Source organism: Tetrahymena thermophila (genome assembly GCF_000189635.1).
Source record: "Tetrahymena thermophila SB210 genomic scaffold scf_8254579, whole genome shotgun sequence".
NCBI classification, from domain to species: domain Eukaryota; phylum Ciliophora; class Oligohymenophorea; order Hymenostomatida; family Tetrahymenidae; genus Tetrahymena; species Tetrahymena thermophila.
The window spans coordinates 333,351-346,661 of record NW_002476350.1 but is presented as its reverse complement, the minus strand read 5'-3'; the positions used below and the strand labels follow the sequence as shown (position 1 = coordinate 346,661).

General features: G+C 23.2%; 5 protein-coding genes across 5 annotated transcripts in view; 1 reads left to right on the top strand and 4 right to left on the bottom strand. All coding sequences in view use genetic code 6, as the record gives it.

The window, feature by feature from the left end:
• Nucleotides 1-2,242: 2,242 nt before the first annotated feature.
• Nucleotides 2,243-4,627, top strand: TTHERM_00668060 (RNA polymerase I-associated factor PAF67; the record flags this gene model as incomplete). The annotated part of the gene is made up of 4 exons (XM_001020075.2): nt 2,243-2,810; nt 3,313-3,642; nt 3,803-3,875; nt 3,937-4,627. 4 exons carry the CDS (start codon nt 2,243-2,245, stop codon nt 4,625-4,627), a joined length of 1,662 nt encoding a protein of 553 aa, XP_001020075.2.
• Nucleotides 4,628-6,407: 1,780 nt separating this feature from the next.
• On the bottom strand, nt 6,408-8,291 carry TTHERM_00668050 (transmembrane protein, putative; the record flags this gene model as incomplete). The annotated part of the gene is made up of 1 exon (XM_001020074.4): nt 6,408-8,291. The coding sequence occupies one exon, from the start codon at nt 8,289-8,291 to the stop codon at nt 6,408-6,410; it is 1,884 nt and encodes a 627-aa protein (XP_001020074.2).
• A 296-nt stretch (nt 8,292-8,587) lies between these two features.
• TTHERM_00668040 (hypothetical protein) lies at nt 8,588-9,132 on the bottom strand (the record flags this gene model as incomplete). Its single annotated transcript, XM_001020073.2, has 2 exons — nt 8,588-8,893; nt 8,995-9,132. 2 exons carry the CDS (start codon nt 9,130-9,132, stop codon nt 8,588-8,590), a joined length of 444 nt encoding a protein of 147 aa, XP_001020073.2.
• Nucleotides 9,133-9,919: 787 nt separating this feature from the next.
• On the bottom strand, nt 9,920-12,281 carry TTHERM_00668030 (calcium-dependent kinase; the record flags this gene model as incomplete). The annotated part of the gene is made up of 8 exons (XM_001020072.2): nt 9,920-10,285; nt 10,338-10,382; nt 10,435-10,524; nt 10,586-10,651; nt 10,701-11,042; nt 11,533-11,654; nt 11,716-11,989; nt 12,105-12,281. The coding sequence occupies 8 exons, from the start codon at nt 12,279-12,281 to the stop codon at nt 9,920-9,922; spliced, it is 1,482 nt and encodes a 493-aa protein (XP_001020072.2).
• A 794-nt stretch (nt 12,282-13,075) lies between these two features.
• TTHERM_000667030 (hypothetical protein) overlaps nt 13,076-13,311 on the bottom strand; it is a gene marked incomplete at both ends in the record, with an annotated part of 353 nt that continues 117 nt past the window's right edge. Inside the window, 2 exons of the mRNA XM_012798595.1 lie at nt 13,076-13,102; nt 13,234-13,311. The exon at nt 13,234-13,311 is cut by the window's right edge and continues 117 nt beyond it. Of these exons, the coding sequence (XP_012654049.1) occupies nt 13,076-13,102; nt 13,234-13,311 (105 nt within the window). The remainder of the gene's footprint in view (nt 13,103-13,233) is intronic.

Sequence of the window (13,311 nt, the reverse complement as noted above, 5' to 3'; positions counted from 1 at the left end):
CCACCCCACCCCAACCCCAACCCCAACCCCAACCCCAACCCCAACCCCAACCCCAACCCCAACCCCAACCCCAACCCCAACCCCAACCCCAACCCCAACCCCAACCCCAACCCCAACCCCAACCCCAACCCCAACCCCAACCCCAACCCCAACCCCAACCCCAACCCCAACCCCAACCCCAACCCCAACCCCAACCCCAACCCCAACCCCAACCCCAACCCCAACCCCAACCCCAACCCCAACCCCAACCCCAACCCCAACCCCAACCCCAACCCCAACCCCAACCCCAACCCCAACCCCAACCCCAACCCCAACCCCAACCCCAACCCCAACCCCAACCCCAACCCCAACCCCAACCCCAACCCCAACCCCAACCCCAACCCCAACCCCAACCCCAACCCCAACCCCAACCCCAACCCCAACCCCAACCCCAACCCTATTTTAATAATATTTGCTTAAAAATATTATTATTTTTAATTTTATATAAAAAAATTATTTTTTAATTAATATTTTGAAATTTAAATAGAGCATTTGTTTTAATTCAAATATTATTTTTTTAACTATATTTTTCTTTTTTTTAGTTTAATATCTTATTATTTTTAGAAAATAAAAATGAATTAGGTTTGATTTATTTTTTCAGTTTTATTTGAGTTAAATATATTAATATTAATTTAATTTTATATTTAAAATAATAATTTTAAACTAAGTAAGAAAAAAATAAAATTATTTTGCTTATATTTTAAATATTAATAGATATTTATTTTTCTTTTATTTATTTATTTATTTAATTATTTAAAAGCATATCAAAAAAAACTTATTATTAATATTAATTATCCATTTTTTTGAAATTATTGATTTTAAAAATAATTTACTGATCTCAGAGAATTAAAAAACTTAGATAATTCTATAAGTCAGTATTTACATTTTAATTTTCATAAACTTAACTTTAATTTTTGATATTTCAGTTAGTTTTGAAATATTAAAAAAATTGATCTTAAGTGATAACATAATTTAAATAAATTAAACTTACTTTTAATATATATTATTAGAGTTAAAATATTATAAAAATAAATCAATATAATATTATATTAGTTGAATTTAATTGTTGGTATTGATTTTTAGTTTATTTTATTCTTTTAATAAATTTTTTGTTAGAATTTTGATTAGTATATTTATTTTTAGACTATGGTTTATTATTATTTATACCTTTATACTAAGTTTAGAATTGTAACAATCAAAACAATTTAATAGATTATAAAATTAAAGAATTAATTTATATGCTTATTTGTTCAACTAAATTAACAACTCAACATTTTATATTTATTGGATGTTTTTAAAAAAGAATTTTTAAATTAGAAATTATGTGAAAATGCTAGTAAAGTATATTGTTAATTTAAATTTTTTATATCTTAATTTGCAAATTTTTGAATTATTTTAATCAATAATCATTAAATAAGTGTCATTTTATTTATTATAAATACATCATTAAATTTTCTTTCTTGAATTAAATTTTTCAATTATGTTTTTAAATTTAGTTGTAGATTTTATTCTTTTTTTTTTATTAAAAGTTTTAATAAGTAGATTGTAATTGATTATTGTTTAAATCTTATTTTAACAAGCTTTAAAATAATAATTTTAAAAAACTATTTAGTAAATAAAAATAATAAAATAGATATTTAAGGATAATTTAATTTTGTATAAAAGAAGCATCCAACTCGTTTAAAGATATTAACAATAATAATGAATTTTAATATTTTAAAAGATTGATTAAGCTGTAAATCAAAAATATCATTATTTTATTTAAGAATATTTAAAGCTATAAAAAAAAAATATATTTTTTTTATAAAGTAAATTTAGCATAAAATATCTTTTATGATTATATGAAAATAAAATAGATTTTGTAATAGATTTATTGGTAGATTTACTAGAAAGACTATCAAGGAGGTTAGTAGGGTATTGAATAAAGACAAAGAAAGTAATGGAGGAGGAGAAGAAGAAGAATGAAGTACCAAATTATGAATGGAAGAAACTAAGCAAGTAAAAAATATCTAATAAAAAGAAAGATATTTGCTTGTTGTTTATTTGTTATGTCGTTTATATTATTAGCTTTGATAGAAGGAAAAATCATATAAAAAAGAAGCTAAAGAAAAATAAAAGCGAAATAAATAAAGATTAAAAATAGAGATTAAAACAATTATTCAATCAATCAAATAACATTTGAATAGATAAGCATAAAATAAATATGAGCACAAGCAAGTATCAAAGCATTTTAGAAAGCAACGAATTACCTGTAAATTTGGATGAATTGCCAAATTTCAAGATTAAGGTTCCCTCTCAAGATATCTTTGCTAGCTATTACTCTGCCAGCAGCGATTCAGAAGTATAGATGTAGGTTGCAGTTTTATTCATAAATGAATTAGACAAATTAATTAAAGAAAAGAATACTGATGGTTTACTCGTTCTTTATGACGTTTAATTCAATAAAATATGCTCTTCTGTCTTTAAGGAATCTGCATGGCCCGCTCCTCACGAAATTGAATTATATTAAGACAAAGAAATCGACATCGATATTGCTTATCTTTATAGCGAATTGTGCTATAGACACGCTCTTGCCCGTCTATAAAATTCATTTGACGCTGAATTAGTTTGCAACTCTTGGGAAAACTATAATGATATTTTTGATACAGTTATCCACGCATAAACTGAATTCCCTCTTCCTGTTCCTTGGATTTGGGATATTATTGATGAATACATTTATCAATTTTATTTTGCATGCAGATGGAGATACACTATCAAGCCAGAAGATTAAGGTAATTAACTTATCACATTTATTCATTCACTATTAAAGAGACAAACAAAACAAACAAAAAGTTATTAATAAATGGCAACAAACGAATAAAATCTTCTCATTATCAATAACCTATTTCAATAAGTTTAGCAATTATAGTCATTAAGATTATTGCAAGAAATCTATTTATAACCAAAGGAAAGAAAATGAATAATCATTATTTTTAGAGTTATGTCAAGAGTTTCAATTAGGTTTTCTATAAAGCATAGGAGGGTTTTTAAAATGAAGCTCAGTATGACATTTATAGAGTTAGCATTAAAGATAGTTAAGAGAAATAATTAAAATCGAATAAAAACTAGGTTTATTTGAATAATTTGTTGTATAATATAAATTAAATAAATAAAGAAACAAACAAACAAAATACTAAATATAAAAGCAAAAACAATATTTTAAAAATATAAAAAATCTTATTAAATTTAGATTCAATATAAATTTACTTACAATTTATAAAAATAAAATCATAGGTTTAAAGGAAATTTTAGCTAAGGATTCAAGAGATTTGACTTTCTGGAATTTAGAAAATATTAATGAAAACTTCACCAGCGTTATTTAAAAATCATAAATCTTTGAAAAGGGAGTATTGACTCTTAAGGAAGCTACCTCTACTTCTCACTATTTCGGTTTCTTTACTTTAGTAGGTCAATTAAGACTTAATGTTTTAATTGGAAACTATGATGCTGCTATTAAGTCCATTGAAAACCTCGATTTTGACTCTTTGGTTATCTTCTCTAAGGCTTTTCCTGCTTACTTCAATCTTTTTTACTATGCAGGTTTTGCTTACCTTATGACAGGAAGTAAAAAATTCATTCATTTTTAAATAAATTATTTAATTTAGTTTATTCAATTAATTTAAAAATTATTTTTAATTTTGCTTGTTTTTTTTATTGGAATTTATTTTATCGTTTGCCTAAACTTTAAATAAAATTGCTAATTGTTTAATTTTAACTATTTTAGGATACAAAGAAGCTGTTAAGGTTTTGGAATCTGTTTGTCTTATGATGAATAAATATAAGGCTTTCTTAACTAAGTAAGAAATTAATCTTTTAGGAAATATGAACAAAAATAAAATTAAAATAAATAAAAAATAGGTCTTCTTAATCTGAAAATATGATGAAATAATTGGAAAAGGCTGTTTGTTTATTCGCTATCAGTTTAGTTTTCTACCCTAACAAAGCTTCTGAAAGCACTTTCTGGTAATTTAAGGATCTTGGAATTAAGACTTCTAAATAAAACAGCCAAAATAGAAACGAAAAGGAAAGAATTGTTGACAAGTTCGATAAGCTCCAAAGATACGACATTTAAACTTTTAACGAATTATTCAATTACGGTTGCCCCAAGTTGATTGAACCCATTTAGAGCTTAGATAGCTTCAAAGATATCACTAACAAAAATACTTCTGATTTAATAATAAATGCCAAGGAAAAGCTCACAAAGGAATTTAAGGTTGTTTAAAATCTTAACAACTTAGCCACTGTCATGAAGTTATATAGTAAAATTAACTTACAAAAGGCAGCTTCCATAGTCAATGTCTCCAAGGATGAATTCTTGAACTTATTAAAGCAATATGAAAAGAGAGAAACAAGCGATTTATTGAAAACTCCATTCGAACAAACCGTTCTTTCTCGTTTCTTTTTACCTACTCCTATTCTTAAATTCGATATTAATGGCGATAACATTACAATCAACGAAGTTGTTCCTGTAAAGAATTATACTGAGTAATACTAAAAACTCAATAAAAAAATGACAGAAATTTACTCAGATGTCCTTAGTCTTCTTTGAAATATTTAATTTAAAACTAATTAATTAGCTTATTTGAAAATAAAATTATTTAAGCGAATAATCATATAAAATAAGTATAAATTGTAATTATATTTTCATCAAATCTACAATTTTTAGGCTATGAATAACTTTTTTAATTTATCAAATAAATAACTTATCGATTTTTATTCATATTATATACATACAGATTTTGATTGTTCAGTAATAATTTCGTTTTTATTTTATTTTTAAAGATGATAACAAATTCATTTTTTTCATTTATTTTCTTATCAAATAATTTTATTGATACTAGACATAATTTAGGAAAAAAATATCAAATTTTTATTACAAATTAAATTATAAACTTTCAAATAAATTAAAAAAAAAAAAAGGAGATAAATTTTTTCTAATTTTCATGGAATTTATCAATTTAAATTAATTAATTAATAATAAAGTTAAACGAAGAAACTATCAAATTAAAATGCACTTTTAATTTTAAAATTAAAAATCTTATTATTTCTCATTTTTGAATATTTAAATTAGATATTTTATTATAATCAAATGAAAATATAAAGTATAATGAATAAAAAGAAGCAACAATAAAATATATTTTATTAAGAAGACTAAATAATGCACAAAAGATAAAAAATTATCTATAAAATATTTAATTAATTCTTTTATAAAATTTAAGCCAGTGTATAAAATAAATAGTTTAAAGCTAAATTTATAAATTTTAGAGATTGATTTGTTGATAATAAAAATAAGTAAAACTAATACATGCTAACATTGAAAAAATTGATTTATAAAAACAAAAAAAATAATTAAATAAATCAATTGCTTGTTAAAACAAAAATGAAAAAAAAAATGTAATTAATAAATATTTAATGAATATCAAAGATAAATAAAATCAAATTTTTATTAAAAATCAAAGACAAAAAAAAACATTGTGAAACAAGTATTTTATAAATAAATTTTAAAGTTTATGAAGAGAAAAATAATATTATGGATTTCCTATAAATATTAAAATCTTTTTACTGCAGTAAGAATAAAAATGATTCAGATAAATTTAATCTTATAAATTAATTGCTAATAGGCAGATACAACATAATTATTTAGTTTACATATATGAAATAAAAGTATGAATATTTAGATAGATAGATAGATAGATAGATAGATAGATAGATAGATAGATAGAAAGTGAGTTATTTAAATTTAGTTAGTTGATTTTTTCAAATCTTCTCTCAAATATATATATATACATACAATAGAATGGGTATTGTAAAAACAAATATTAAAATTAATTTTATAAGGTAGGAGGACTCTTTAAATTTTATTACTATAAATAATAAATTAGTACATTAAATTGAGATGAATTTAATTATTTTTATGTAGCAATTCTATCTTTCTTAGTTAAAACGAGTTTTTGATATTTGCTTATATTTAGTTAGTTAGTTTGTTTGTTTGATTGTTAATTAACAGATTTATAGAATAATTCTAGTGTTTAATTTTTTTAAAAGTAAAGGAGATAGATTGATTGCTAAATCAACTTTTATTGATAAAATTTGTAAATAATTAATTTAAAGGGGTTAAAAAAAGCTCAGCTAATTAATATAATTTATTTTTGTTGATTTTTAAGCACATAATTAAATCGATAAGCATCATTTCTAATAAAAAACACCTTTAAACTAAGATAGAATTTATAAATTTATTTGTTGTTTTTTTAATTTTGAATAGCTAGCTAGCTATCTATCTTAACTATCTAATTAAGTAGCAATAAATTTTATAAAAAACATTTCTTAATTCAATAATTTGTAATTGATCTGTATTCCTTTTTTAACTTTTTCACTATGACACGAGCTTCCTCATGAGAAATACCAAACTATTTAGCTGTACCATGATAATTTTTTGATCTCTTGTGATATTTTAACAATTCCATTTATTGGTCTTTTGGTAAAGTTATAGGCACATCAGGATAATCATCATCTGCTACGTTTTGACTCTATTCAGCTTTCTTTTTATTTTGCACAGATGTATTTTAAGGTTTTTGATGTGAGGTTTCGCTATTTCTTGCACTAGATTTTGTCACACTCTTTGGTTTTGGAGCTTGCTATTACCTCTTTTTATTTCTTTGAGTTTCTTCTTCACTCTCATCATTATCGTCTTCCAAATCTTGATTGGTAGTTTCACTCTCTTCGTTGTAGTACCTAGTGTTGTTCTTGGTGTCTCTTCTTTTATTTAATAATCCTAGTGATTCTAATTCAGGGTCGGTTACAGCTCTTCTTTTTCTCGAAGAAATATATTTAGGTTGGTAGTCATTTCCAATAGTATTATTTTAATTATTATAACTTGATTTTCCAGCAGTCAATCCTCCATTTCCTTTAGATCCTGCCCCACTTGATCTAGTGTTTATAACTCTCTTTTGCGATAGCTGCTGATGACAATATTAAATGCGCTGCTAAACTGTTTTATGTTATTATTCTTGATTCTATTGTTGTTACACAGTACTTGATTTATTCTGTGCTTGTTTATTGCGCGTTTTGTCAAATGTTTGATTAGTTACTGCTATTGTGGAAGACAAATCTTTTTATTGTTGTGTTGCATTTTATTGGCTCTATATAGCTTAAGTGCTTTGATTTTCTGCCTCTTTTTTATGATTTTCCATTGTATTGATATCCTACAAAAGTTTTGGTAGGTTAAATTAAGCATATCCTGAACCGATTTTTGCGTATTCTGAGAAGATATCCTCCTCACTAGATTCATTTTTAATATGTTCATCTTCTTTTTCTGAAGATGTATTAACGCGCAATCCTAATTGTTAAATCTATTTTTCTTATTACTACTATTAATTTTACTAAGGCTATTCTGAAATGGCTGCTTTTACAATTTTGGCTTCTTCAGGTTTTTTTTCATCTTAGCTTTGATTACCACTTGCGTTTTTTTCATTTTCATCTTCAGTATTCATTTTAGACATTTCTTCTTCATCTTCGCTAGAATCTTCGTATGAAACAATTTCGAATTCCACATCATCTTCGTCATCATCTTAATCTTGAAGGCCCTTTGCTTCTGTTGTACATGATTTCAAAATTTATTAAATCTCAGAATAATCGTTTTTCTTTTATTGTTTTTCATCATTTATTTTCTTTTCTTCTGCTGCAGATTTGCCATTAATCGATTGCTTTGAAGTATTTCCGTTTCTTTGGTAAGGTGCAGTAGCTGAATTTTGATGACCAATTGAATTAGACACGGATCCACATTACTAAATATTATTTTCGCTACAAGAGTTTTCTAGTTACGAAGCAGTTTAATCTTAATTTAATTTATTAGCGTGCTTGCCATTTAAATAACTAGGCTTATCATTCTTTCCGCTTGTTAGTAAATTATACTCGCGCGAAACTTACACTTCTTTTCTATTCTCTTAAATGCTCATAACTGCTGCCTGCCTGTATATTATTTAATAAATCTGCGCTAAGATTACTTTACTTGTAAAATCTCCTCTTTATTTAATTAAATTAAATATTTATAATGTATTATGGTGTTTGATAATTGATATATCAATAATTATCTAATCTCTAAAAAGGAAATGATAATTGATTGATTGATTTATTATTAAATATATAATACATTATGAGAATTTTGGAAAGTCGAGAAAATAAACTAAATAAATGTACACATTTAATTATTACATATATATGATATGCAAAGAGACAATATTTTAAAATGTTAACTTTTTATTAAGTTCGAAAATATTATTAATAATTAATATATAAAAATATAGTGTGCAATCAATTAATTTATTAATTAATTAGGTAAGAAACTAATGATTGATTGATCTATTGATCTATCAATCGATCGATCGATTGCTCTCTTGCTTATCAATCTATATGAAGCTAAATCGAATAAGCACACACACCAACACAAAGCATATAAAAATATATATAAATATTTAACACATATTCTAAAATCTATTTTATAGCATCATATTCAATAAATAAATTTTAATTATTTTTATAATTACACTTCTTCATTTTTTTACTCTGAATCTTTTAAATTATTTATTTAGCTATTATATGATTGTTAGTCTTCATTATTTAGATGTTTAAGTCTTCTTTTCTTTCCACACACATATGAGTCGATCTTTGGTGTAGTATCAAATCGCTAATCAATATAATAATGGAGATCTTCCATTTCTAAACCTTCGCTAAGTAAACTTGGACTTAACTCCCTTTTTACTGAACTTTTATTGTATTCAGTATCCATATTTTCTAAGAAAGAGTTTGATCTTTTCACCTTTACTTTCAAAAAACATTAATTAGTTAGAATTCAACCAAAAAAAATGTTATTTAAAACTAAAAAATTAAGATATATATCATGAAATTATTTTCAAATACCTAAGGAGTCTCAAATGTGGCAAAAAATTTAGGAGCTTCTATCTACTTTTGCTCCTTTTAATGGCCAAGGAAGAAAATATTTCCCTTCTCAGCATTTATTTAAAAAATATTTTTTTCTACCACAGAATTAGATTGCATTTTTATAATTTTGATTTATTATATTTTACTTACTTACTGAAAGCTTGATAATTAAATTAATTGATTGATTGACTGATTTGTTTGATTGATTATTTGCCTGTTTATTTTTGATTGTAGATTTAAATTTAAAATATTAGTTAGTTGCTCGGCAATTAATTTATTTTAAATTATTTTATTAGTTTAAAGTGTTAATTAATATAAAAGTCTAAAATAATTCTAATAAACATTTCAAAAAATCTGAAAACAAACAAAAGTTTCTCAAGAAATTTCAAAAATAAAATGAGCGCCATAATTAAAAATAGATCCGTTTCTATCGGAACAAAAAAACAAACAAACATATTAAATTAGATATTTCCATCATAATTGATTTCTCATGAAATATAAAAAATTATTAAATTATTAAATCCTTATAATAAAAAAATATATTTTATATTATTTTTAAAAATTGTTTTAATCAAATTTATAAAAATAATTAAATATTTTTTGATTCTGCTCTAAAATTAATAAAATTAAATCTTTCATGTATTCACTATAATCACAATTTATTTGATTAAGCAACAAAATCAATAATTTTATAAATAATTAAAAGATTATGCCTTATCTTTTAAATTTCAGTGTTAAGTGCATACATACATAACATGGAATATATATAAATTTTTTTTCTTTAATGAGTTTCTTTTTAGCTGATTTGCAAAAAATTTACAAGATTGATATAGTTTTAAATATTTTTATTTACTAAAATTTTTTAAACTAATAAGTAAAAAAGCTAATAAATTTTGATATTAAATCATGATTTAAGGCCTTTTACAAGAATTTTGAACTCATCGAAAGAGATTTTATTATCTCCATTTAAGTCACATTTAGACATAAATTCTTCCCAAACTTTCTCATTTTTAGATATTAAACTATAACCAAGTGACCTTTTTAGTTCATCTTATGTTATAAAACCACTATTATCTTTATCGAAATACTTAAATGCCTTAGCAACATTTTCTTCACATAAAAGCTCCTATTTATTACTTACGATGGTTATAAACTCATTATAAGAAATGTTTCCACTTTTATCAATATCTAGCTCTTCAAATATATCATTGATCTAAGACTCTGTAAGTTGTTATCCAAATTATAGTTTACACACTTATGCTATCTCTTCCTAAATAGTAATTAAATTTCAAGATTCAATTAAACTATAAAAATAAGTATACTTTGCTTAAAGATCCAGTGTGATTTGTGTCTAGCTTCTAAAACAACTTTATAGTTAAAAATAAATTAACAAAATTTATCTCTTAAATGAATTTTTACCTAAGCGACACTTGACCTTTCAAATTAGGAAATCTAATGAGTTGCTATATATGATATCGTTGCTTGCTGTAAGACATTATAAGCTTAAAACTAATCAAGTAAAATAATAAAATTCATATTAAACTATTGATTGCTCTGAAATAAATCTAACCTAAGTCATATTTTCAACAAATTTATTTTTTGTTATTTCTTTGTCAGTCTCATTATCACTAAACCACTAAATAAAATAAAAATTATATTTTTTTAACATATAAATTAATCTTTACTTTATTTTCTAACAGTTCAACTGCTTTTGGTCTTTTTTTGTGGTCTTTTTATAGCATACTTTGCACAATCTATTTGCATTCTATTGTAACATTTTCCCAATTCGATGAAGAAAAACTTAGAGATTCATTCTTAATTGATTGTATTATTTCTGCTTCTGTTTTTTTTACAAAAGGAACTTCCCCTTCTATTAAAGTGTAAATCACGACTCCTAAACTCCAAATATCACAACCATAGCTGTAGCTCTATGAAAGTACTTCTGGAGCTCTGAAATGTAGCTCTCCTGTTATTTGTTTGAGATTTTCGTTACCTTAAATATTTGTAGCATTACCCCAGTCAATAATCTAATTTATTTAAAAAAAATTTTATAAAAATTTTATTATCGAGCTGGAGAGAGGAAATTTAAATACTTTTTTTATAGCTTAAAATATTTTTTCATTTATTAATATAAAATAATTTAATTTAAGAAAATATGAAATTGCAACTCTTTGATTAGAAAACAAATTATAAAATTTGAGTTAAATATAAATAATTGATTGTTGCTTACTATTTCACTGAATTAATTAAACAAAGTTTTATAAATTTAAGATACTTAAAAAAAATAATTTTCATATGTTTTCCTGCATAAATTAATGCATTTACTTTAAAACCAGAAATAAATCTTATAGATTTGTATTAATGATTAATATTTATTTGTATCAAATAATTAATAGATATATTTTTAATGGTTAATTTTTTAATTTGATTATTTAATTAATCTAAAAAATAAATATAAGAATTATTAATGAAGGGAGATAGATAATCAATTTAATTAAATATTTAATAAATTCATACTTTTATTTACAAGTCTTATTATTTGCTAAAAGAGTTCATCAAAATGTTTTTTAGAGTGATATCTCTGTGAACAATATGTCTATTGTGAATATAAGCAAGGACTTCTAAAACCTATTTAGCAACTTTAATTTATTTATTTATTTATATATTATTATTAAAATTAATTAATATTTTAATTTCTACCTGTTTTGACTAATTTTTCACTGAAAAAATCGCACTCTATTATTCTATCTATTAGAGAACCAGAATCAACAAACTCAAATATAAAATAGTAATTGATGCTATCTTTGTAGTATTCATAAGCTTTAATTATATTTGGATGGCTTAATTAACTGAGATAGATGATTTCGTTTGTGATGTTAAAATTGTTTACAGAATTATCGACATATTTTTTGTTGACAATTTTCATGACTCTTTCTTCTTTAGTATCTTTTTTAACTACTTTCTTCACATGGCCCTTTAAAATGAAAATAATAAAGAATCTTACATCAATTTAGTTATACTTTCTTAAATTTCATTTTAATGTTTGTTTGTTTGTTTTATTTGAAAGTGATTGATTCAATTGATTTTACAAATTTATTGAAGTAGATTATTTCACTAATCTCATAATCATCTGTTATTTTTCTTGAGGCTTCATCAATGAAATTTAGATTATTCACCTTAATATCAGAAACCTTTTAAACACTACCATCACCTCTTTAGTTTAAAGATTCCTTGACTTCACTTTCTCTTGTTATTCCACAGCCCATTATCTTCTTAATAAATTATTTGATAGAATAATATAATTTATTATTTTAAATAAGATTAGTTTACTTATTAATTAATTATCAAAGTAGAAATGACTTGTAATTGATTGTAAATAACTTTTATGTATATTATTTTTTATTTAATTGTAAAGCATCAAAATATTGAAAATATAGACTTTATTTTGAATAATAATAAGGTATTTCATATTATAAATTAAGACAAATTCCGTATTCAATAAACCAAATTATAACTTTTTTTTCATTTATTCTCGAAATTAAAAATTAAATAAGTTACAAATTTAATTATTATAAATGTACTCGAATTTCTCTATAAAAATTAAAATGTAAAATTTTGTTTTAAAATTAATCTATTTTACCTTCCTCCAACTTTTTATATTGGAAAAATCCATAAAATATTTAGATAACTAAAGGCAATTTTCATTATTTATCAGCAAATTAAATTTTTGAGCTTATTTTATTGTAATTAACACCTTAAAAAAAAAATAAATAAAGGTTTGTTTTAAATAAGTATAAATTTTTTTAATGACTAAATTTAATATTTATTAATATATTAATTAATTTTTTATTATTATTTATAATATATTTATTACTCGTTAATTTGTATTTTATCTTTGAAATATTTATTACTAATTTTTAAATGTAACTTATTATCATTATTTTATAAATTAATTAATTTATAATTAAATTCTAATAAATTTTATTTATCATAAATAGAGTAAAAAAAATTTGTATTTTTTGAACAAGGTAATGATATAAATTTAATTTAAACATCATATTCATTTAATTCTTTACTTTTGTTAATTCTTTTAAATTTTATTTAATATTATTTACTATGAAGATAGTAAAAAACAATTTTTATTTAGATTAAAAGGGAAGAATATAAACTTAATTTTAGCATCAAAATCATTGATTTTATTTTACTTAATAACCTCACTTAATCATTTTAAAATTTATTAGATTAAATTATTTCTTATTAAGAGAGAAAAAAACATATTTATATAAGCAACCAGCA